Source organism: Mesoplodon mirus (genome assembly GCF_964341445.2).
Source record: "Mesoplodon mirus genome assembly, chromosome: 3".
NCBI lineage: Eukaryota > Metazoa > Chordata > Mammalia > Artiodactyla > Ziphiidae > Mesoplodon > Mesoplodon mirus.
In genome coordinates this window covers 7628836-7655550 of record NC_138978.1, presented here as the reverse complement: position 1 = coordinate 7655550, position 26715 = coordinate 7628836, and the positions used below count along the sequence as shown (strand labels likewise).

General features: G+C 42.8%; 1 protein-coding gene across 2 annotated transcripts in view; it reads right to left on the bottom strand.

Annotated features, from left to right (window-relative positions):
• UBE4B (ubiquitination factor E4B) overlaps positions 1-23171 on the bottom strand; it is a 115449-nt gene extending 92278 nt beyond the window's left edge. Inside the window, exon 1 of one of the 2 annotated variants that reach the window (XM_082612303.1) lies at positions 22438-23171. In XM_082612303.1, coding sequence (XP_082468429.1) covers positions 22438-22461 — 24 coding nt within the window. In that variant the 5' untranslated portion in view covers positions 22462-23171. The remainder of the gene's footprint in view (positions 1-22437) is intronic. The other variant, XM_082612302.1, reaches the window with a different exon arrangement.
• Positions 23172-26715: the final 3544 nt, after the last annotated feature.

Below are 26715 nucleotides of genomic sequence, written 5' to 3'. Positions count from 1 at the left end.
CTATCACTGTCACCATATATACATGAGGCCAAAAATATGAAAAAATGCTTTTTCTTTAAATCTTAACATTACAGCAAGAAGTGACTTAAGAATTTAGGTCAAAGGTTTCAACTGAACACAAGTAAATATCTCCTTACTTCTCAATACAATCCTATAATCTCCTCTCCTGCAAAGAGGAAGTGAATACGGCACTCAGATAATAAAGTTTTCTAGGTTAGTCACTGACAATTATTGTTACTTTGGGAGGCTGCTGCGAACTCTAAGACAAAAGAATAATTAACATTAATATGATTAACACTTACCAAACCCTTATCACGTCTCAAATGCTGGTTCTAAGGGCTTCACGTATATAAACTTAGCTAATAATCCAAAGAGACGGTACATTTATTTTCCCATTTTACAGATGAGAAAGCTGAACTCAGAGAGGCTAAGTGACTTGCTCAAGGTCACACAGCTAGAAAGCCAAAGAGTAGCCTCTCTAACTCCAGACGGTACAATCTTACCCAAACCCCACTGATCTTTTACAGAAGAAAACCCCCTCTGAAGCTGCAGCGTCTTGCAGATGGAGGCAGCCTTACCTCCCTGATGACACAGTGCTTGTCCATTATCAGTTACGAATAAAGGAATTTATGCATTGGTATTTCAGATACTGTATTTATATTCTAACAACATTAGAATATTAGTAAACTCTCTCTTTGATGACTGTGTATTCTGAAACAAAGAATATTTCCATTTTCTTATTTAAAATATATAGAGTATCAATAAATAAAACAGGAAAATAATGACACTTTATGAACATAATCCTGCCCCCCAAATTCAGTCCTTTGTTGGCTTTTTGTCTACTTTGCACCAGCCACGGTAGCAGGCACTAAAAGTAACAATGGGGTCATAAGCTCTATCCTTAAGGATTTCCAGATCCACTGGGGAAAGACATAGAAGAAAATCAACAATTATGATACAGCAAAATAAGGTCTGCACAAGATACAAGGAGAGTAGAAAAGACACAAAGGAGAAGAGTGCAACTCTTCTCCTTGGATAATGGATGTTTAGGGCATCCATTGTCACTTCATAGGGAGGTTACACATACACACATACATATATAATACATACATACAGAGCTTAGTCATGCCGTATCTTTTTTTTTGTGTGTGGTACGTGGGCCTCTCACTGTTGTGGCCTCTCCCGTTGCGGAGCACAGGCTCCGGACGCGTAGGCTCAGCGGCCATGGCTCACGGGCCCAGCCGCTCGGCGGCATGTGGGATCCTCCCGGACCGGGGCACGAACCCGTGTCCCCTGCATCGGCAGGCGGACTCTCAACCACTGCGCCACCAGGGAAGCCCAGTCATGCCCTATCTTTTAAAGAAAACAATATGTTCCCTATTCACTTCGATATCTCCTGCTCTTAAAAGAAGGTATATTTTTATGTTATATGTATTTTACCACATTATTTTTTTTTAACTGAATTGAAAAAGCAGGTTGCAAAAGGGCACACACTGTGATTCCATTTGGGTATATTTACATTACAATAGGTATTGGTGCAAATGAAAATGGCAATGATACATAATAAATTTCTATTTTTGCCCATCTTCCTTCTCCTTTCACACAATTTCTGGTGAAGAGAATGAAACTATTATTATCTCCTACGATGTCCATAAAACCTGAAAACATTCAGATGCAAGTGCTGCTCTGCTCCAAATCGTCCTCCCTCCAAGGACCCAGGATGACAAAGTAGCCTCTACAGGGAACACTCCCACTTGTCAAGGCTGAGAGGGGCGTGCACACTGGGTACCGGCCCAGAAGGGAGCAATTCGTTTCTGCTCACATCTCATTGGCCAAAACAAGTCACATGACCACACCTGCAGCCAGTGGGGCTGAGAAACATAAGCTTCCGCCAGGAAGGGGCAGGGAATATCTTGACAATGAAACAGTCTAGGGGCTTCCCTGGTGGCGCAGTGGTTGAGAGTCCGCCTGCCGATGCAGGGGACACGGGTTCGTGCCCCGGTCCGGGAAGATCCCACATGCTGCGGAGCGGCTGGGCCCGTGAGCCATGGCCGCTGAGCCTGCGCATCCGGAGCCTGTGCTCCGCAGCGGGAGAGGCCACAACAGTGAGAAGCCCGCGTACCGCAAAAAAAAAAAAAAAAAAAAACCAAAACCACAGTCTAGTGCAGCAGAGGCTCTTTCTTCTTCAGCGCACACACTGGCCAGGTGTTAGGGGCCACTTCCTGTACTGCCCCCTCTTTCTCCCTAGCACACTCCTCTCGAAGACAACTGCCCAGCATCCCCTCCTCAGGTCTTTGCTCAAATGCGACCTTCTCAGTGCGGCCTTCCCTGGCCACCTCCTGTCCCCCATCTCTGCTTTATGGTTCTCTGTACTTTCAAACAGTTCGGTCAAAACCAACATGTATGTTTACGTATGTATGTTTACACACACACACACATACTAAGTGAATACGGAAAAAGGCAACGCTAACACATGATGAATCCATCCAGGTGACTCGATCAATCTTTCTACAGATTTGAACATTTTCAGAAAAAAAACTTGAGAGAAAAATTACACCTACCAGCCCACCCGGCTTGGCTTTTCTCTAGCTGTGTTCAGCTGCACACAGTAGGCATGAAGTTGGAGCAGCCAGGGTTGCCCATGAGTATGAGACAGTGAGACAGAGGGAAGGTAATGCACAGTGTGTACAAGGGGCAATTACAATGAAGCACAAACCCAAGACAAAGGAAGCCCTGGCAGCGTTCGGATTCCAGGTTCCAGTTCTTTCCCGTGACCCAGCTATCTTTCTGTCCCTGGGTTCAGAAGGAGGACCCCTGTATCCTTAAAATAAATCCCATTTTTTGCTTAAGCTGGATAAGCTGCTGTATTACTTACTGTGTACATGTTTATAAATACTCAATTCCCCAAAGACATGATCAATAGTTTGTGCACAGAATAACACCTGGCTTTTTTCACTATTAGGTTTTCAGGACTCAAAATCACTTTCGCTAACTATAGTAAGTCATTTCTGAATCAGCCCAAAGAGTAATCTTGAAAATCAAGCAACATACAAATTCTACAACATAACACGCTGTGCACATTACCTGACTAGAGTTTCTTCCTCAGGACAGGTAGGACTCAGCAAGCAAAGGGACACAGAGGAGCACTGGCAAAGGTGGGGAGGTTTTGTGAGAACACACAGTGTTTAAGGAATTCTGGGTTGCTTGTCAAGGATGCGTGTGAATGGCCAAAGCAAGACACAAGGCAGGAAAGACAGGCTGGGGCAAGCCCATGGTGAGCTCTGAATACCATCCTAAGGCTGAACTTTTTCATGTCAGCAAGGAAGAGATTTTGAAGGAGTCACTGGGTCAGATTTATCTTTTAAAACACATCACTCTATTTACCATGCAGAGAATGGACTCAGGCGGGACAAAGCGAGCCTGGGCAAGGGGGACGCTGCAAGGGAAAGTTCCAGGGATATTTAATGTGTATAATCAACAGAACTCGGTCATTATTTTGGAAGTGAGATGTGAGTAAGGGTGGAGAGTCTAGATTTCGGGCCAGGATACCTAAGTGGATGGTAAAATTCCTAAAACTGAGAATAGAGGGGAGGAGTTTTTAAGAAGAGAAGATGAGTTATGATTAGACTACTGGGTATGAGATGCCTGTAAGAATATCCAAACAGAAATGCCCTACAGGCAGCTGACATTTGCTTTATTTATGGTTATCATTTCCTTGTTCTAACAAGGATCGAAAATGATTAACAAAAAAACACATAAAATACATTTTTAATTTAACTTAATTAAATTAAAATCAAATATTGATAGATAAGGAAACTAGGACAGAAATAAGATGATGACAGAAAAAATCAGATAAAGCCAGAAGCGAGATGAGTACACATTATGCATGTAGTTTACCAACACAGTATGTGAGTGACAACACATATCACATATTCAGTATCAGCAGATGCTAATGCCAAAATATGACTCAGAGAAAGCAATCAATTTTAGAGTGGCCCAAATGAGGAAGGAGGGCCTTGCCTCACCTTTGTGGCGTGGCTTGATTTTAGGATAGACTTCAGAGTACTAAGGGCAGGGATTCAAAACCTGAGGGTCACGAGGATCTCCAGTTTTCATAAGATTTGTAAAGAGTTCCCTGACTCAGAACAGATTAAAAATCACTCTCTCGGGGGATGAATGGGCGGCATATCCTTCACTCGATCCCCCATAAACATGTGCCCTCAACAGAACTCCCGGTGAGCACTGAGCTGAAGCAAGTTTCAGTGGCCCTCCAGTGATACCCCAAAGCAGAGCCGTGTGTAGAAGTATAGCTGCTGAGAAGACACGCACCCTCACTGTCTGCCAGGCTGGGGCAGCTGGAGATCTGGGTCCAGATCGCAGGCAGGAGATATGAACTTGCAAGTCATCAGTACCAACACTTACATGGCAGATAATTCTAGGTACCGAGAACAGAAATTTGCTATCTAGTTCACATCCATCTCCCGAGGGCTGCAGAATCGAGCATGGACCACAGGAGCACTAAATAAGTACCTGGAGAATAAATAAGTGAAGGCCCAGTAAAAGGGTATTCATTCGTGCATGCATTCATTCATTCAACAGATATACCTTGAAGGTAGGGAATGAAGGGATTCGAGAGTAGAGTCCTGAGAAGCATCATCATTTAAGGTACACAGGAAAGAGCAGTCTGTGATGGAGACAGAAAAGAAAGAGAGAAATCAAGAAAAGCTGTATCCCCATGATATCCAAAGGAAGAGACTTTGAAAAAAAGAAGCGGTCACCATGGTCAAAATCCAAAGAGAGGTTAAATAACACATTCTGAAAAGTGCCAAGGGGTTTGTCAATCAGGTGGTCTTAGCAAGAGCAATCTAAGTGGAAAGATGAAGGAAAAAGCCTCCCCAAAAAGCACAGGAAAGGAGGGGGGACTGAAAAATGAGTGGGGCTAAGAGAGCTACCCTTGTGAGAGCCTAGTCTGTGAAAGTAGAGCCAAGGGATCAAGTGACAGCAAGAGGGGAATGCAGGACTAGAGGTGGCATCTTGTTCTTCGAACCAGAGTGAACTGGACATTTTATTAATCAAAACTTGTCATGTTCAAGAGGGAGGACGCCAGATAGAGCAGACGTACAAAGGTAGGAAACAGCAGAGTATGCGAAGTATATACACACTGAGAAAATCCGGGAGGGCAATCCCCCCGCCAAGTTAACAATGGTTCTCTCTGGATAACAGGTTTACAGGTCATTCTTGCTTTTCCCTTTATTCCTGATTATGGAAGTCTTCGACAATGAATCATGCAGAATTCAGTGAATCTGTACTACTGAATTTATAATCAGAAAAAAGTAATTTTAAACGAAGAGGGTAGGTTAGAAAAATTTCTAAAATCAATTTCCAAAAATCAAAAAAAAATCATATGTTAGAAGGTTTAGTTGTGGGGGGAAAATACCTAACCTAGAAAAAAATAGTGGAAGAAAGTATATACACCAAAATGTAAACTTACAGGTATCCCTGGATGGTGAGATTCTGAGCAAAGATTTTGCTTCTACCTTCTGTTTCTTATTTTTATTTTTGCCTCATAATACAATGAACCTAAAGTACATTTAATTGTAGAATCTGCAGTTCTCTACCCTTCCTTTAATGGCAAGTCATAAAAGGGAGGTATCAGAAGAAAGGAACAGACAGCTGGTCGCACTCCTGTGACTGTGCACCGTTAAGTTGTAACACATGAATTTAACAGCTCAACGAGCCCAGATCCCATACTCCAAATAAAGGACCAAGCCCTCCAATCAGCTGAAACCTGCCACAGGACACACAAAAGCACAGCAGAGAGAGACAACAGTGGACCAGTACCGTCACCTCTGCAATCTGTCTTCCAATCATTTTCTGCTTCACTTTCCAGATTACCCACCCAACTCAATGTTTACTCAAAGCTACAAGAAGCCTGCTTTCTCTACTGCATTTCCTCTCCAAAGGATATGATGACCATGCTCACGACTGACTCCCAGATTAAAACCTTAAAGCATCAGTGCTTTTCCCAAACATGCCTCCCCAGCCCAGACGTGTCACCCACAGCAGGGGGACCATGGATCCCAGCAGCGCACTCCAGGTGCTCCTGTCTAATTTTAACAGAGCCCCTTCCCCTCTCGAAAGAGTCCTGGTTTGGACACGACCATTTCATGGTCACTTGCTATCTGTCTGGCTGTCCTGCGTTCAGCACCCCCGGGCCGGTGCCCCCTCTATTCCAGCACCTGTCTTTACCCACCTCCACTCAGTTGCCTGCCAGGCTCCCCTTCCCTTCCCTGCGAAAGGAATGCAGACAAGGTAAGTTATCCGACCTCCTCCATGAGTACTTTTCTAGTTGAGTACATCTCTCAAAAATAAAGCACAAAATTCTTACACAGGCTAAGTTCCAGCAGTCACTGGCAAAATACACAATTTTCCAACTAACTGTCTTTTGAACTCTACTACCCTGGCTGCTTTACCATAGGGCACTCACACCCACGTGTCACTAGTCTAACGACCAACCCCACAGTCTGGCTCATGACAAAGAAATGATTTTCTTGTCATTAGAAAAGAGACTATAAACAGTTTTGTCTCAGGGAGAAAAAAAGGTTTGACCCTTAGTAATTCTCCAATGCCAGGCAGTGATTACATGGTTTTTCATTACATGGAGTTTTATAAAGTCCAACAAAAATGACTGATGTCAGTATTTTCTACATCTGATCCATAGTATGCAGAACCCTGGGTATGTGTTAGGTATGTGCCTAAGCACGTTCTGCCAGAGGGAGAGGGCTAAGAACCAAAGGCATAGCTGCCTGATTATCCAAAGTACTTTCCTGAGTCACCCTGTAACACTGAAAATATTCATTAATAGTATTACTTCAAATTAAAATAATAAATAGCTTATAACAATACTTATTCTAGACTCTTCATCAACATTTGATATTAGAGCAATTTTTTAAAAAAAGCATTCCGCTTGAAAGTAAAACAAGGGGGCAAAAGAAGAGGAAGTAAAACAAGAGACCGAGCGCAGTGGGTGAGCGACTGCTGCTCCAGGTCCCGTCTTCACAGCCTTCAACGGGACGAGCTCTCCTGGGGCCAGCTCTGGGTCAAAATCCCAGCTGTACCCATTTCCAGCTGTGTTACCTCTCTGGGTCTTGGTTTCCCCATTTGGCAGCAGGTGATGATATAAATATCACTCATCTTGCGAGACAGTCATCAGAGATAAAGGTAACGCAACACATTACCTGGGCTGGTCTCTCTCTATGGGCGTGTGGCCTACCTCCCCGCAGCGCCGCACAAGGAGAGCAGGGACCTGGCCTACCGTGCTCACCGCCACAGCCCAAGCAGCAACGCCTACAGCAGAGAGCGCTCGGTAGACATCTGCTGAACAAGCCAAGCGCCCACCTGACACACAGTAAACAGTCATTGTTTTTTTGTAGCTTCAGCCTCCACGTTTCCGCCATCCTTTTGTTCTGTCCACCTCCCTTTTAGGCTCAGGCGCTGTTTTCCTTTGGCTCAGGGCTCTGTTTCACCCAAACGGTATGAATAAACAGCACAGCTACATCAGATCTGTGAAAAACATCGGATCTATTAGCTGACTGTGAAACTAGGAGAAACCACTAGAATCAAGAGCCTAACATTATACAGCAGAGAAACATCCTGAGGGTAGGATCATTTTAACAAGATCTGATTTAGAAAAAATGATTCTTACAGGGCTTCCCTGGTGGCCCTTAAATAGACGAGATGAGCCTACAGACCAAGTAGCAGCTACTTCTGACACTCTCTCACAGAATGGTTCCTGGTCACTTAAGAATGACCGAGTGAAACAGGCAATATTAAACATTTTAAAGAATTTCCTGAAGCCCAACTATGTGGAAAGAGTTTTTTAAATTGACCCACAAAATAATTACTGCTGAAACAAAAGTGTAAATTCTTCTGGGGCAGGGTTCGTGTGTTTTCTCTAATCTCTACCAAAGTTCTACGTTCACACCAACTCTGAACACTCCAAAGCCAATATTCTAGCAGATCTATATAGCAGGGTTGGGGAAAGCGGGCTCTTTCAGAGGGAGAAAACACTGACTTCTGGCCATTTCCTGTCCAGCATATTTTTGATATGAATAAAGGTTTCCTTCCTAACATGGATCATTAATGTTTAAGTTCCTCCTACAGGTTAAGCATCATCCCAGATGCCACTCAGCCCTTTTTAAAAACAGAAATGGCAATACTTTCATATAAACATCTCGTTCCAGTACGGGTCAATGTGCTTTGTTACCTGTCCACATTAACATCAAGAAAGACAAAGAGGGACTTCCCTGGTGGCGCAGCGGTTGAGAAACCGCCTGCCAATGCAGAGGACATGGGTTCAAGCCCTGGTCCAGGAAGATCCCACATGCCGTGGAGCAACTAAGCCCGTGCACCACAACTATTGAGCCTGCGTTCTAGAGCCCGCGAGCCACAACTACTGCGCCCGCGCCTGGAGCCCGTGCTCCACAACAAGAGAAGCCACAGCAATGAGAAGCCCGCGCATCGCAACAAAGAGTAGCTCCTGCGAGCCACAACTAGAGAAAGCCCGCAGACAGCAACAAAGACCCAACACAGCCAAAATTAAATAAATAAACAAATTAATTTAAAAAAAACTTACCATTAAAAAAAAAAAGACTAAGAGGTGTCTAATGGGACACTTTCACAAGCATATTTTCCACTTGGCATTCACTAAAATTCTCCCACTCACAAGCCATTCTAATCATAACATCTCAAGGCAAAAGACTGCTTTAACGCATTTCCCTAGACCAGAAATCACCAAACTATTCGAGTGTGAGGAAATTTATACAAAGTAAAAAAGAACAAACACACAAAAGCCCTTGCAGATGACCAACCCATCTGCCCCAAGTTGGCCCTGAAGGAAAAAAAAACTGGGCACTCCTGTGATGAAACTCCACGGAAATGATGCCTGGTCTGTATTTATCACAACTAAAAGGTTAACTAACATAAAAGTGGAAAGCTAATTAATTAATTAATGTTCACCAAACATAAACATATATATGCTGTCATATGGTAGCATCCTAAAACAAAAATGTCGTAAATGACACTCTAAACATCTACTCTACATAACGGATGTTCAAAGCTTAAAGGGGCTATACATTTGTTTCTCTGTGTAGATTGAATGTTAACATTTTTTAACTGGCCCACAAAATAATTACTGCTGAAACCAAAGTGTAAATTCCTCTGGCATATCTATATACAGTAAGGTAAAAGGGTTTTGCTATTGCTTTTTAGCATTTAAAATTTTTCCTTCATCTTGCCTCAAAATTTTTTTAAATTAATTAACAAATTAATTTAAAAAAAATAAAAGGGACTTCCCTGGCAGTCCAGTGGTTAAGACTCCACACTTCCACTGCAGGGGACACGGGTTCAATCCCTGGTTGGGGAACTAAAATCTCGCATGCGCATGGCGTGGCCAAAAAAAAAAAAAACTTTACTGCCTGCTTTTTTCTAAATGTTCATATCCCTCAATAGCCTAAACAGGATAATTTTATGGGTAAATTAAATCACACATAAAAAGTTCTACTCAGTAGATTATAAAGGTTGTTAGATATTTTTTAATTTTCCACAAATTTTCATTTCCCTCTCAGAAATAAGTTTTTCCCACCAGGGCATTCATATATACAGAATTTTTCCATCTCTAACATTAAATGTACTTTATTATTTTTGAAAATGAGAAATCTGTATATGATTATTTTGGGTCAATCATAATACCTGATTGGCCAGCACAAAGAAGTATTTACAGATAAGCACTAATAATATAGAAAACTAGCTGTTGGATAACACTTTTTAATTAAAAATTTAAAAACACGAGTTATAGTTTTTAAATACAACAATCCATAATTCATGAAAACAAGTGTTTATACTAAAAAATATGACCAATGTATTTGATAAAATACAAAAGAGGTTTCATTGAGATTGGAGAAATAAGATACGCAACATGAAAAAGATAATATGGAAGTAAATGCCTCTATGTAAAAATATTGATTTAAAAAAAAAAAGTGAATCTATTTGATGAAGTTAAGTGAGTTATCCAAAGATTCAATATTGTGTATAAGTAGAAACTTGTTAAAAATTTCAAGAAATTCTATTAATGACATGGCATTAGAATCAGACATATATCAATATTTTTTCCATTAAAACCTGAACATCGGTCTTTGATGAGCTTTCATACGGTTTTCTATAAGCTTGGTTCTAACCAAACGCTCCCCAGACATATACCCACCTGTACAGAGAAAAGTCAGTGACAAACCAGGACCAGCCACAGAATTTGTGGGGCCTGGTGCCTAATAAAAATGCAGGGCCTCTTGCTCAAATGTATTAAAAATTTCAAGACAGCAACAGCAGAGCATTCGACCAAGTGTGGGGCACTTCTGACTGCAGGTCACATGTCCGCGAAGCCAGCCCTGGTGACAAGTATAGACAGAGGTCTGACCAAAGACCCTGACCTAATATGACCCTAGAAGAGTGCCTGGCGGATGACAGATGTGCTTGATGATTTGTTTGGAAATCCGAGGAGTTCAGCTCCCAAAAAGACCCATAAAAGCAAAGGGCCATCTCATCTAGGCAGAAAATTTAACTAATTACCATGACACTATTACACATCTAGACTCTATACCAAACACTGACGGAACCAAGAAACAATGTGCACTGAATACATTCCACAATGTTTAATTAGAAAGTTAATTAAGTCAAGGCCAGATAGTCTCAATACTAGGACCCAAAAGAGATCTCTTTGCCCAGCCTGACTACTGTTTTCAAATGATGCTAAAGATGTGCGGCAGCTGGTAAGCAGTTCACACAGTGTCCTCCCAGTCAGATTCCCCTTCCCCAGCCCTGCAGGAGGGGACAGTCCCTTCAGAAGACAAAACACGCCATCTGACTTGAGCAGACTGCATCACCTCGTGTGTTGGGTTTTGGTCCTGATATGCAGCGTGTTTCTCCTGTCTGCACGGTTCCCTTCCTTTCAAACTTCCTTGCTCTTCTTTCACCCCCTTAGTACATGCAGGCCACCTGATCACCCCAGATTTTAGGAAAAAGGAAGAGGAGGTGTGGCAAGTGATAACACTGTGGCTTCACACAAAAGATGGCAGCTGGGTGAGAAGAGACTTTAGGAAGTTTAAGGGGCTGGGGGAGAGGATTCCAACCCAACCTTTCACGCAGGCCTCAGCCTATTTGCTACCTTAACAAGTAAGAGACCTCCTTTTAAGCTCTCGGCATTGTTACGTGCAAAGGGCTCGTTAGGTGCTATATGAGCACCAACTAAAATTCTGGAAAAGAGAGCTAATTTGTCCCAGGAAGGGACATATGAGAGCTAATATGTCCCTACATGCTCTGCCAGGGCACTGCACTCAGCACTTCATGTATCACTGCAATTAATATGAAGAACAATGCCATGGATAGGTATGCAGACCCCCATTTTACAAGTGAGGAAACTGAGGCGCAGAAAGTACTTTGCCTGGGTCATCCAATTGGTTGGTCCACCTAAAACCCAGGTACATCTGACTCTGAACTACAGCTCTGACAATAAGGTTTCTTTCTAGTGCCTACCTTAACCTAACTAATGTAATCTTATGTAGCAACAGCAAAAACAAAACAAAAAACGACTGCAGCACAAGAACTGGGAGTCACGGAAAGACACCTTGTAGTCAATTCTTGAACTCAGCAACTATTTACCGTGGGGCACCCTGTGTCAAGCCCCGTGCTAAGAGATGGATAAAAAACAGTGAAAGCAAGAATAATCAGGGCTTATGCTGCAGTAGGAGATACGCCAAACGAATAGACAATTCCCACCAGTGGGATTAATATCAGGATAGGAGAAGCGATTTTAATGAAACACCTTTTCTGTTCTTCCTATTTCTCCTCAACTCCGCCTCCCTCAGCTTCTGCTCACTTACTGGTTTAGGAGCGTTTGGGGTTACACAGTTGGCTGTGCTCGATAATCACATGGCAAAACCTTTCAGACCCACCAATATCAGAGATTTTTTCACCATCTCCAATGTTTCTTCAGTGCTTCTAAAAAGCGATTACGATCAATTTCAAAAGAGTGCATGTAACAGAGTTTGCCCAGAGTAAGAAACAACTGAAACATTTATCCTCACCACAGATTTTTCTAAATGTCAAAAACTCTGATCATCTTTACAGACTAGCTCAAATCCTCCCAGAGCCCTTCCCAGATTTCCCCAGTCAGGATTCACTGCTCCATCAACTGTACTCCTTTACTTAAATATCTATTTCAGCCCTTGGACTCTAGTTGGAGTTGGCTGTGTTCCTGTCTCCCCATTGCAGTACGAGCTCGCCGAAGGTGAAGACCAGGTCTTACTCATATTTGAGACGGTATCTCCACACATGTATCCCTCAATACCCAGCAGAGAGTAAACATCCCACATATATTTGCTGAAACTACACAAACAAAATTAATATTTTATCATATACCTATTTGCCACTCTTTCTTAAATGTTTTAAAGATTAACTGTAGTATGATTCAGTGTGCCCAGATTATGGTTCAAAATTTACACTTGGAACTCTTCAGGCCCCAAACACCCTGCTAAGAATAATATACAAATCTACCTCCACACCTTTACTTCCTACCTCGGGAAAGAGGAGAACAGAGTAAAGAGTAAATAAATATTTACTGAATGAATAAAGGAATTAGTGATCATAATAGGAAATGGTAAAAGATAAAATTTAAAAGGATATGTTCTGGGACTTCCCTGATGGCACAGTTAAGAATCCGTCTGCCAATGCGGGGGACACAGGTTCAAGCCCTGGTCCAGGAAGATCCCACATGCCACGGAGCAACTAAGCCCGTGTGCCACAACTACTGAGCCTGCGCTCTAGAGCCTGTGAGCCACAACTACTGAGCCCACACGCCTAAAGCCCGTGCTCCGCAACAAGAGAAGCCACTGTAATGAGAAGCCCGCGCACTGCAATGAAGAGTAGCCCCCGCTTGCCGCAACTAGAGAAAGCCCACAGGCAGCAACAAAGACCCAACGCAGCCATAAATAAATAGATAGATATGTTCGCCAAAATCTTCTTCCCACTTTTTAAACCCATGGCTTCACAGTGTATGGATGGCTCCCCAGTATACCCCTGGAGCTGATACCTCACTCAGAGCTACGTACTCTCCCATCTCGTTCTGTCTTATTCTGTCTTGAACCTATTCAGCAATGAAATTGGTCTTGTCAAAGTCACTAATGACCTCCACATTGCCAAATCCCATCGCTGAGTCTTGGTCTTCCTTTAATTTACTTTACTGGCATTCAACAGAGCTGAACACTGCCCTCTGTCATGAAACACTTCCTTCTCCTGGACACCAGAACTCCAGGTTCTTGTCTTTCCTTCTATCTCAGTGGCTATCCCTTGTCAGTTCTTTTCTGGGTCCTCTTTTTTTTTTTTTTATAAATTTATTTATTTTTATTTATTTTATTTTTGGCTGTGTTGGGTCTTTGTTGCTGCGCCTGGGCTTTCTCTAGTTATGGTGAGCAGGGACTTCTCATTGGGGTGGCTTCTCTTGTTGCGGAGCAGGGGCTCTAGGCACACAGGCTCAGTAGTTGTGGCTCGCGGGCTTAGTTGCCCACACGTGGGATCTTCCCAGACCAGGGCTCGAACCCGTGTCCCCCGCATTGGCAGACGGATTCTTAACTGTGCCATCAGGGAAGTCCCAGAACATATCCTTTTAAATTTTATCTTTTACCATTTCCTATTATGATCACTAATTCCTTTATTCATTCAGCGCCACCAGGGAAGCCCTCTGGGTCCTCTTTCCGTCCCTTCTCTAAGTGCTGGAGAGGCTCAAGGCTCAGTCCTCTGACCTCCACTCTTCTATCCAGGCTCACTCCCTAGGTCATCTGTCCATTCTCATGATCTTAAATATACTGACAACGTCCTGATTGGTATCCCCAACCCCAGCCTTCTTCCGGAACTGCAAGCCCAACATATATCCAACAACCTACTTAACATCTCCAAGCGGACAAATAATAAGCAATATAACAAGAATATGATCAAAACAGAGAGCTTAATTTCTCCCTCTCATCTCCTCTTTCAGTGTTCCCCACCTCAGTACAGAACAACTCCATTTTTCCAGCTGTGTAGGCTGAAACTCTTGGCGTCACTGTGGTAGAGATAGCTAGTTGCTTCCTCCTCTAAACATTCAGCCACCCTTGCATTTGGTTATGGCCACGTGACTAAGTTCTGACCGAGGAGATGTAAGCAATGATGTGTGACACCTCTGATCATGCCCTTGACGGACAGGAACATGTCCTCCCCTTTGGTCCCTGAGGACTGGAATGCAGACGTGCGTGTAGGCACTGGAGCAGCCACCTTGGACTACAAGCTAGATGCCTCATACAGAGGATACCAGAGCACTAAACAGAACTGGCTCCCTAGTAATCATGGAATTATTAAACCGGCTCTCAGCCACCTACCCAGATTTTTACTGAAAAGAAAAATAAGCTTCTCTCTTATTTAAACCATTATTAGTTTGGATCTCTCTGCTGCAGCAATCAAACCAATATCTTAACTAATATATAGAATTTGGAACCTAGAAGTAATCAACCCAAACAGAATATCAATACGTGGCAGTGGCTTAGGGCTCAGCATGGGCACAGATTATTGCAGGATGGAAGGCTGGTAACCTTGTTAGGCCACAATAAAACGTTTGGTAAAACCTGTGACACCTCAGAAAATAGCCTGCATGCCTACACGGCCTACAATTCTAGGGGAACTGGTTGAACGATTCAGAATTTGGGTGCCTATTGGCTTCTTGCCACCTTAAGCAAGAAGTTCCGCAAGAATGAGACAGACTCAAGCTGCAGTTTGCCGATTTGCCTGCAGAGATAAAATGGAAAACAGGCCTGCCTAAGGCACGTCCACAGTCTAGTCTAAGTTTGCTCAGACTCTGGTAATTTGGGGATCAAGTAGGGTTGAAAAAGCCAACTCCTTCAGGCTCCTGAAAGAAACAAGCTGGAGACACTGTTTGGCCCCAGGAAGGGGATATTCTCCAATGACCTGGCCCCAAAGGACTGCGTCAGCAACTCCCACCACTGCCAAGGCAGCGAGACCCCCTACCACAGCCTGGCAGGAGCTGACAATGGCTGTGGACCAGTGAGGGATCTGTACTCCCCATTCTTCCCTTTTCGAAATGGTAGTTATTTCCATGATTCTATCCTACTCCACCACAGCACATGGTGGGGCGGGGGCGCGGGGAGGGGAAAGCAGCTGATAACTTGCATTTTAATCTAAAGGTTCCTGGATGGTATATCACCCAGAGATTCTGGACTCAACTGAAGGTTGCCTCCTTAGGAAAGCAGAGCGTGTGTTTTAGGTTTCAGAAGAAGGGTTTGAACAGAATGGCCTTGACTGTACTCCCCTTCTAACGTAAGAGAACTTTTAGCTGAGCATACGGCTACCCAGAAAGAACTGCAGTTCTCAGCTTCCCAGCAAGGAGCTGTGGCCACGTGACTCAGGTTCTGGCCAATGGGAGGTGAGCAGAAGTGAGTGATGTGTGCAACTTCCAAGCTGTGCCGTTAAAGAGGAGCATGACTTCTCCTTCCCCTCTCCTCTTGTCCCTCTGGCTACAGTGCAGACAGACGTGGACCAAAAGATGGATGCCATATGTTAGGAGAGTTGGTACAACCGGACAGAAGGCGCCTGGGCCCCTAATGAGCGCAGAGCCGCCACAGCAGCCCCAGCCTCCTACCCAGACTTCTGTTTAGAGAGAAATAAACATCTATCTGGTTTAAGCAGCTGCTATTTCGTGTCGTGTTATTTCAACTGTTACAACGGTCCACTCGATGACATCCCAGCTCAGGTGGCCATTCCTGACTCCACTCCACATCCATCCCATCACCCAGTCCTATTGGCTCTACCCACAAAATATCTGACCATCCTCTATCTGACCTTTTCTCACCTTCTCCACCACAAACCCTGGTCCTGGGACTCCTGCACTGGCCTCCTAACCTTTCTCTCCATTTTCACTCTTTCCCCCTTTATCTATTCTCTTCACAGCAGCCACAGTGATTCTTTTAAAACATAAATCAGGGACTTCCTTGGTGGTCCAGTGGTTAAGACTCCACGCTCCCAATGCAAGGGGCCCGGGTTCGATCCCTGGTCAGGGAACTAGATCCCACATGCTGCAACTAAGACCCGGCGCAGCCAAATAAACTAATTAATTAATAAATTTAAAAAAAACATAAATCAGAATGTAAGCCCCATGAAGGCAAGGATCTCTGCCTGTATTGTTCATTCATATATCCTCATGATCTAAAACAAAGCTGGGCATATACCATATGTCATCAAATACAAAATGTCACTGACTGTGAACTGCACCGTTGTTTTTTACACCACCAAGAAAAAAAACTACTGTCCATTAAACCACAACAAAATACCTTAACAACAGACCAGGCCAGAGTAGTACTCAGTTACACCAGCCTCTCATTGCTTTGAAATTTCTTTCTGAGAAGGTGGAGTGTCTCTGACCTTCAATTGCATTGCCTTCTAACTGTATGTTCAATTTCAAAATGTGACACAGCTTCAGAGACTTGTGGATTTCTGCCTTTCTAAGGCTCCCTAATGCACTTGGTTGCTGCTTTGCAATAAAATATGAAATTGTGGTCATTCTTTCACCAACATTTTCTTTGTTTTCTTTACTAATATCAAATTGAGACCCCACTGCTGTTTCCATTTCTCTCTGCATACAAAGTAACATATGCTTTCACTGCTAATCAAAGTGTAATTTGGGGGGAGGCACTTAAAATAGCAACTATATTTATCATGCACAGCATTTAATTGAAGGTACAACAACATGAACGGGTATAACCAGGTTTACACATAAACAGGAAATGACAACTTTCACAACTGCCACGTGGCCAACCGTGATTACACCAAGAAGCATCCCAATTTCAAAGATGTGAAAATGTGAAGTAAAAAAAAAAAGGGTGGGGCACCTCAGAATTGATTGAAACCCAGTTACAAGAACTCAGTTAATGTTTGCTGAGTGAATGAAAGACCTCATCTCCGGCCACTGTGCCCTTGCTTAGCCGGCTCCAAACACACTGGGCCTCCTTGCTGCTCCTAGAGCAGATGGGGGATATGCCCCTGGTTCCTGGTGTTCCCTGTTACTGAGAACTCTCTTCCCCCTAGATGGCCCCCTGTCATCCTTTAAATTTCTTTCCAGAAGTCACCTCCTAAAATTGCACACACTCCTCGCATTGCTCTCCATCCCTTTATAGCCTATTTTATTTTTCTCCGTGGCACAGTCACCAAATGACATCTTATGTGTATGTATTTGTTTATCACGTCTCCTCCCACTAGAATGGAGCTCCACGCAAGCAAGGCTCGTGTGGTGTCTGACATGCAGCAAGTAAACAGCAAGTATCACTGAATGAGCTGCTACAGGAAGCTCTCTCCACCTGGACACACCACAAGTACCTTCTGAGAAAATGCATTCTGTGCCAAGCACAGGCCTGAAGACCCAAGGAGCCGTTGTCAAAAGTCTTTCTGTCTTTTTCCCCTAAAAGAGTAGAGGGCTATTTGATGAGCTCCACTCTTAGCAATAACGAGGGCTTCCACTTCCCATCTCAAAAGGGACAATAAAAATGCCGTAACCATGACATCTAGCTCAGATTATTCCTATTTTGGAGGTAGTTTAGCAAAGGGATTAAGAACTCTGGGATCAGACTCTGGATTAGAATCCAGGTTCTACCACTTCCTCGTTGTCCACCTTTTGGCAAGTTAATTTCTATCAGCCTCAACTTTTTAATCTGTAAAACGGGGCTATTAATACCAACCTTGCTGAGCAAGTTAAGTGCTTAGCACATATTAAGAGCTTCATAAATATCAGCTATTATCATTACCATTCTGTGTTTCTTGGCTAAAATGAACAAAAAGGAGTGGAGAAGGGGCCTGGGAGGCAACATCCCACTCTCCTTCCAGGCTTGAGGAAGGAGAATCCTGGTTATCAAGTGAGTGTTAGCAATGACCTACTGGGAAAAAAGTGAGCTTAGGTCCTGAGGCCTGTTACAAAGAAAGAAAAGGTCAGAGATGGAGATGTTAAGAGCAGAAAGGCCCGGGCTGGCGTCTCTATGTCAGCTCATCTTTCAGTGGTCCAAAGAAACTAATCTGCTTTCTCCAAAATCTGCTCCTTGTCTGGAATTCCTTCTCTCTCCTCCAATCCATCCTTCTCCCAAACTAGAAACCAAGGAGTCATCTTCTTCTTTCTTCCCCTGCCTCCACCTCTTTCACATCAAACTTATCATCAGAAGTGGGTTAACTGAGATCCTCAATATTTCTGATGTCTGCTCTCCTCCGTTCCCATTGCCAAGGCCTTGCTTCAGACTCCACTGCCTTGTTCCCCATAGCAACAGCAGCCACCTTCTTCCTATCCACCTTTGACACCCTTGCCAGTTATCTTTCTAATCCCTTAAAATCCCTCAAAGGCTTCTGATAGTCTTACTGAGAAAGTTCAAACTCCTAAGCATTTCTGAAAACCATTGGAGACCTGGTGCCTTTCTGCCTGCGGCCACTCCCCCAGGCAAATCCTGTCTCCAGTCCCACTACTTCTTGTGGTTTCCTGAGCTCCCCGGTTTCACAGCCGGTTTCAAGAGCCCTTCGCATAAGCATAGCTTTTTCTTGAAAGTTTTCGCTAAGACGCTAAGCCATCGGGGCTCCCTTCTAGTTTTTCTTACGGTCTTGTGCGTGGTCCACAATAGCTCTTAGCACCCTGTGTTGTAATTGCTGGACTCCTAGCTATCTCTGTCTCTACCTATCCCCTAACCCCAGTTAAATAATTTCTTTAAGAAAAAGACTGTGTTTCTCCTAACCTACGTAACATATTGCTGGAAATGCACCGCATCTTTTTTTTTTTTAATATCTTTATTGGAGTTTAATTGCTTTACAATGGTGTGTTAGTTTCTGCTTTATGACAAAGTGAATCAGCTATACATATATCCCCATATCTCCTCCTTCTTGCCTCTCCCTCCCACCCTCCCTATCCCAGCCCTCTAGGTGGTCACAAAGCAACAGCATCTTTTTATTTATTTATTTATTTATTTTATTTATTTTATTTATTTATTTTTTGCGGTACGCGGGCCTCTCACCCTTGTGGCCTCTCCCGTTGCGGAGCACAGGCTCCGGACGCGCAGGCTCAGCGGCCATGGCTCACGGGCCCAGCCACTCCGCGGCGTGTGGGATCCTCCCAGACCAGGGCACGAACCCGTGTCCCCTGCATCGGCAGGTGGACTCTCAACCACTGCGCCACCGGGGAAGCCCCAACAGCATCTTTTTAAAAAAATGTTTGCTGAGTGAATGATTTTGGAGGGGTGTGATGAGAGTCAGCACCAAAAAGACTATAAACTTGATCACATCATGAATGAATTCATAAAAAACAACACTTTTACAGAAAAACTATGCAGATCAAGCATGTTAGTAGGATATTTATATAGAAGCTGTGGTGAATTTATTGCCAGTTGTTGGGCAGTAAAATACAGTAAAAAGAGCTTTTAGATCAGGAACCCTGGGTTTGAACTGCAATTCTGTCACTTCTAAGCCAGGGCACTATGGACTTAACCTAATTCTCAGTTGCTTCACCTATAAAACAAGGAAATTTTAAGGAACTGCTGGACTGCACTGTTTTATCAAATGAGACAATGGTTGTAAAATGCCTGGCACAGAGCAGGTTTCTAAGACTGTTAATAAATGTTGGTCCCTTTTCACTGAAAAAGCACTGCTAAAATGTCCAAGGTCATATATTCTGCATTTGGGAAGGAAGACAACTCACATATTCTGCATTTGGGAAGGAAGACAACTTCTAAAACCTTGACCACACCCTGAATCCCAGCCAGCCCTCTTGAAGATGAACTAGGTCATACAGATTTTGCAAAAAAAAAAAAGAAAATCATTTCAATGAAAACACATCATCACCACAGTTGAAAACCAGTTTAAAATACCTGCCCTACTCAGAGTATCATTTTGGTATAAAACAAAAAACAAAAACAAAAAAAACACAAAAAAACAACAATACATGAGCAGGGTACAGAATGAATGTAATGTAAATAATGATGCCTTGAAATGCAGGTTCCTGAAGAGAATAAACATAGTCATGAATCTGCTCTATACAGCAAAGGACTCATTGTAATGTCCTATATAAACAGCAGTGAAGTTAAAGAAATACTCTACTTAGAAAGCACAAGAGAAGAAAAGTACAAGAATTCAAGGTGATCTATGAGAGGGACCAAAAAGTACCCATAATGTAAAATCTTCTAAAGCTACTACCCTGGTTATAGCAGGCTCTATTTTTCATGGACTGCATTCTCATATATTTTCATTTTGCTAAAATATGAAACTCTGTCTTACCTAATTTCCTTATTTAGATTGAAAGATGAATGTCTTGACTGTTTACACCCTGAGATGCATGTTTGAGTTTTCAATAATATAAATGTATTATTTTCTAACCAAATAAATGTCAACTATCGTATCTGTGACACAAGTTTCCACCAATAGAGTAATAATAAGGCAAAAGTTCTGGAAATGTCTCTGTTAAGAACTGTTCACCTAATCCCAGAATTAAAGGAAATGGATTAAAAAAAACTTAAGCTTTTTCCCCATAAAATATTTGTTTTAGATTATGCTGAGAGTAAAATTACCAGTTATTGAACTGTCCCTTTGTGTTCAGGCCAACTAATTTGTTGAACATAATTTTATATTGATCTTATATTAGTGAATTTAATTTTTCACATTTATTTTAATATTTTGTTGACCTTGAAAAATGTCTATCTCCTCCACAATGATTACATTTGTTCCATATATGGTAAATAAAAAAAAAAAGTTAATACCTTCCTCAAGGACTGGATAAAGTGAAGAGCTACAGTTCAGATTATACAGTTCTTTAACTGGTCTGTACGCTTTAATGGTTTTCTTAGTGAAAACTCAAGTATGTAAAAACTTCTAAACCAAGAACAATTTAGAGAATGTCAAGAAAAAAAGTAATTCCTGGAGGTAAAAGACTTACTAAAAAACTCTGCCTTAAGAGACATGATCCACTGGCGTTAATGTTAAAGAAGAAAGGGGGTGCACTTTAAAAAAACTACACAAAACAAAGTGCCTCTAAGAGGACCTGTTGATAGTTCCTACCTGAATGAAAGAAATTGTTCAATATTCTTCTAATTTAAGATTACACTATTGATGTATTTAGAAAACAAAGTCAGTAACAAAGAATGGGCAATCCTGACTTTCCAAAAAGCCAGGTATCAAAACCAACAAAATTATTTGCTTCCTTTCCTATGTGACCCTTAACCCACCACTTGCCTGCCTCATCTCTGGAGAATTTTAGTCCCTAGGTAAATATATTGACAGCTCTGCAGCTAAAACTGAAGCATGGAAGTTTTACAGTACAACCAACCTGAAGGATGACTACTTGCATAATACTGTAGGGAAGTTTTACATGAACTGTGGAAGAAATGGTAGGTGGAAGAGAGTGAGGCCAGCAGGGGTCCTGAAAGGGAAGCTCCCAATATGTAAAAAAAAAAAAAAAAAGAAGGGAAAAGTCAACAGAGTCACAGGAAAATCCTTGTACCCTAAATGCCACTTTTTCTTCTTATTATTAAATAATCTTGAAAACATCAAGAAGGGGATCTGTAAGACTCCTTTCAGAAATGATAATAGGGGGAATTTTCAAAGTCATTTGCTTCCATTTGCTTCCTGTTCAGTGTCTGTTACAGCAAAACACAAGTTTGAAAGGGCCAAAAACTAGAAAAAGGCATAATGAAAGAGAAGTATGCCAGAAGCCATTAGTGGTCTGTTAAATTGCTACAATTTAACTGTAATTCACGAAGCTATTGAGAAGATACATATTTTGTTAAATATCAAAGAATCTGTCTGTAGACTTACCCCAAACACATATGTAATGTTTAATTAAATTATACAATGAAATGCCACACATACTTGGGATTTCAAATCCTTTAAAAACATACACCTATACATTATGATTCCTCCCAAAATCATTCTTTAGATCTCTGCAGTAAGGCGCGCGCGCGCACACGCACATGCGCGAGCGCGAGCGCGCGCGTATACACACACACACACACACACACACAACTTGATGTAAATCTAGCCCTTCTTGCTTAAATACCCTGAAGAAAAGAATGAAAGCCTCAGTATGCTCTCCTCTTCTTTAGACCCTAAAAGAAGACTCGAAAAGAGGCAAATGGAGTTCAGGATGGAAAAAGAAGGCAAAGAAATACAAGAGAATACAACCGGAGACCCTCTCAGGGACTCATTTAATTCTTAGAAAATGTCATCTCCATTCCTGCCCAAAGGCCAGGCACCACTGGCGCAATATCAACCCTATCCAAAGCGCCAAAGAGTTGCCAACTAATCTCCCAAGGTGTCCCCCAACCTCCTCACCTCATCAGCGCTCAGCTCCTCCATCGCTTTCCTCTTAATGGTGAAAGGCGTTAAGGAGAGATCTTCTGTTCTTTGAGACCAGGGCGGGAGGAGAGTGGAAGGTGTCTATCGGGCTGTCTAGTCCCCCGAATGGGGGAGGTTTCAGAACTGCATAGTCAGAGGTTAAAAAATAAGAACACGAGAGGCAGTGAAATGCCCTGGCGTCGGTCACTCCAATTGCCCCAGAGGCTCCTACAGCTGCTAACGCCACGAGCAGCCTCCTTTGACCGCCACTGCTGCTGCTACAGGGTTATCGTAAGGCGCCACTTTTTACCCTCTGCTTCCCAGGTTACCCAGACTAGGGAGCTCGGTCTCCAGCTCTCCTCGTGCCCGGAGCCTACTGTGTCTTCCTGGTGGTGGCGCGGCAGCTGCGCTTCCTCCAGCAGATCGTGCTCTCCTTCCAACCCTTTCCCCCTGGCGGGAAGTGTTCAACTGCAGAGTGGGTGCCCCGAGGAAAGGCGACCCCAGAGCCGCCCAGGCAGAGCCCAGCACTGAGGAGGGAAGCTCCTCCCCTCCCAAAGCAGGCCGGCCACGCCCCGCCTCCACGCCGGAGCCTGGGCAAGGGGGAGGGGGAGGACCGGACTCGCGATGTTCTGGCTGGAAGAGTAAATCCTCCTACCCCTCCACCCCTACTCTTACCCCCTCGCCCCACCAAGTATTATTCATCAAAACAACAGGGCGGCCATCTTTGAAAGGGATCACGTGACCCCGTCAGACAGGCGGGGTTTCTGGCCCCAGGACGAGGCAGCCAATGGGCCGCGGGCGTCGGGCGGCCCATTTCCTCTCTCCTGCGTCTCCTCCCGCCTCCGCCCCACCCTCTCCCCGGCAGCCGCGCGGGGCGGGGGGAGGGGCGAGCGGGGCCGCGGGCGGGCCGGCCGAGCGCGGGGGGCGGGGCGGAGAATTGCCATGGCGACGGCGCGGGGGGGCGGTGCGCGGGCCCGGCCCAGGTAGGTTCCCGGGAGGGCCACGCGGGCGGGCGATGGCGGAGGCCGCGGGGCACGGCTCCTGCAGACAACGGGAAGATTGGCCAGAAGGGGACTCCCGCTCGCGACCCGGGCCCACAGCGCCTCCGTTGTTTCCAGGCTTTTCTCTTCAGCGGTTCACAAACGCCTCTCGACTCTCCACGATGCCGCCCAAACGAACTAAAAGAAACGGAAACGTCTTTCTGCGATGAGCGTTCTCTACCAGCCTGACCGCTCACATTCTGCAAAACCTTTCTACGTAGACTCTTCCTCCTCCGCAACGAAAGCCCATTTGGAAGAAAACTTTAACACAAGTAGAACTTCATTTCATTTCACTTTGTTCTTTTAGAGAGATAATTTCTGATTTTTTTAAGTGTGTTCCAAATATGAAAGTATAAATGGGTTTGAGACCCAGAAAACTTTGAAGTGCATACACAAACACAAGGAAGACTTGTGGAGCCAAGGAAAAGAAACCATCGTCCTCACCTGGACAGGAATACAAAAAAATTTTTAATTGAAATGTGTGTCATCAAAACATCATATTAGTTTTAACGTGTACAGCATAATGATTTGACATACGTATATATTGGGAAATGATTACCACAATATGTTAACACCCATCACCACACATACTTGTTGTTTTTTTTTTCTTGGGCACTTTAAAGAGTTATTCGCTTAGCAACTTTCAAATATATGATACAGTATTGTTGACTGTAGTCCCAATGCTGTACATTACACCCACAGGACTTCTTATAACTGAGTTTGTACCTTTTGACCACCTTCACCATTTTGCCCACGCACTATCCCCCTCTGGCAACCACCAATCTGTTCTCTGAAGAATGCAAATATTTTATAATATACAAGTCTAAACAGTGGTCAACGTTTAACAGCGTCATGAAATTCCAGATTTTGCCACCTACGAAGAATGTAATGTATGCGATGGTTTACTTAACCATAATATTAAAGATTGCATTCCAGAATTAAAAGTCACAATTTTTTTTTCCTGCTACTTACTTAAAATAGTAACCTGACAACCAGATATGTAAGGAATTTGTAAGTAAAATCAGACCACTGCTGGCTTTACATACTATCTGCTCTCCAGGAAAGGAATTCTGTGTAAGCCAGAATTTAGACGCCTGGTGACATTGATACCAGTACATTTACTTCTTTTTTTAAACGTGGTCATTGCCATATAATTCGTATTCCATACAATTCACCCATTTAAAGTGTACGATGGTTGTAGAATATTCACAGTTATCAACCATCATCACTAATTCCAGAACATTTCATCACCCCAGAAAGAAACCCTGTACCTGTTAACAGTCACTCCCCATTCTCCCCTCCTCTCCCTCTGGGCAACCACTAATCTACTTTCTGTTTCTACCAATGGAATCCTACTCTATGTGGCTTTTTGTGTCCAGCTGCTTTTTTTTTTTTTTTTTTCCCATTTTTATTTATTTATTTATTTATTTATTTATTAATTAGTTTCTGCTTTATAACAAAGCGAATCAGTCATACATATACATCTGTTCCCACATCCCTTCCCTCATGCATCTCCCTCCCTCCCACCCTCCCCATCCCACCCCTAGCTGCTTTTATTTAGCATATGTTTTCAAAGTTTACCCATGTTGCAGTATATATCAGTACTTCATTTCTTTAATGCCGAATAATATTCCATTGTATGGATATACCACATTTTGTTTATTCATTCATCAGTTAATGGACATTTGGGTTGTTTCCACTATTTGGTTATTATGAATAATGCTGCTATCAATATTTATGTGTAAGTTTTTGTGTGGACATTTGTTTTAATTTCTCTTGGATATATACCTAGGAGGAGAATTTCTGGGTTCTATGTTTAACTTTTCAAGCAACTGAAAAACTGTTTTCCAAAGCGCCACACCATTGTACGTTCCACCAGCAACGTATGAGGGTTCCAATTTCTCCAATCCTCACCAACACTTGTTAGTAGCTCTTTTTTAGAATAGTCACACTAGTAGATGTGAAGTGGTATCTCGTTGCAGTTTTGTGTTTTCATTCCTCTGAGGGCTAACAATATTGAGCAACTTTTCATGTATTTATTAGTTATTTGTATATCTTTGGACAAATATCTGTCCAAGTCCTTTGTTCATTTTTTAATTGGTTATTTGTCTTTTTATTGTTGAGTTGTAAGAGTTCTTTATATACTCTGGATATTAGTCCCTTAACAAACATGTAATTTATAAATGTCTTTCCCATTCTGTGGGTTGTCATTTCACTTTCTTGATAGTATCATTTGCAGCACAAATTTTTTTTATTTTGATGTAGCCCAGTTTCTTTCTTTCTTTTATCGTTTGTGCTTTTGATGTAATACATTCACTTTTACAAGGCATATTGAATCATTTATTATCTCTCTTAGTTTGTGCTGCTATAACAGAATACCATAGACTGAGTGGCTTTTAAGCAACAGAAATTTATTTCTTAGTTCTGGAGGCTCAAAGTCAGAGGTCAGGGTGCCAGCATGATCAAATCTGGTGAACTCCCTCTTCCAGGTGGCTTGTACTAGCTTCTCCTGGTATCCTCATATGACTGTGAACAGAGAGCAAGCAAGCTCTCTAGAAACTCTCATAAGGGCACTGATCTCATTCATGAGTACCTCACCCTTATGACCTCATCTATTCCTAATTATCTCTGCAAAGTAATACCATCACATGGGGGGGAGTGTCAACACATGAATTTGCGGGGGACACAAACATTCCATCTATAACAATATTCAAATATTATAGGAAATATCCTTCCCATTTTGTGGCTGGAGAAAGTGAAACTATGAATATTAAATGGCCTGCCCCAAGTCAAATGGGAAAATGATTAGAAGTCTTGCTTCCCCTGAATTCTTTCCCTATCACACAAATATCTCTATATATCACAAGAACACAGTATCTAGAACAAAATGGGTATTCGAAAAATGTAAGATAAAGTACTGATTGTATGCTTGTTTGCAGAGTAGTGTTACTGTGAAAATGCCACAGTATTTTATTCACCATAGATTCCATGTCCAATCTAACTTTAACCTTTTATGATTTATGACATTTGGATTTTCTGACATAGAATTCACTTTTAAAGCTGTCTCACTATTTTAAGACTAAGAAATACAGGGATTTTTTTACCATTTGCATGACAACTCCACTCCCTTTCTTTTTCTTCAACCCCAAAGTACTCTTTCTGCAAATATAATGAGTTTTGTAAAATCACAAAAATTAAAAGTAAACTCTCTTTAGCCATGTACTGTATTTCCCAT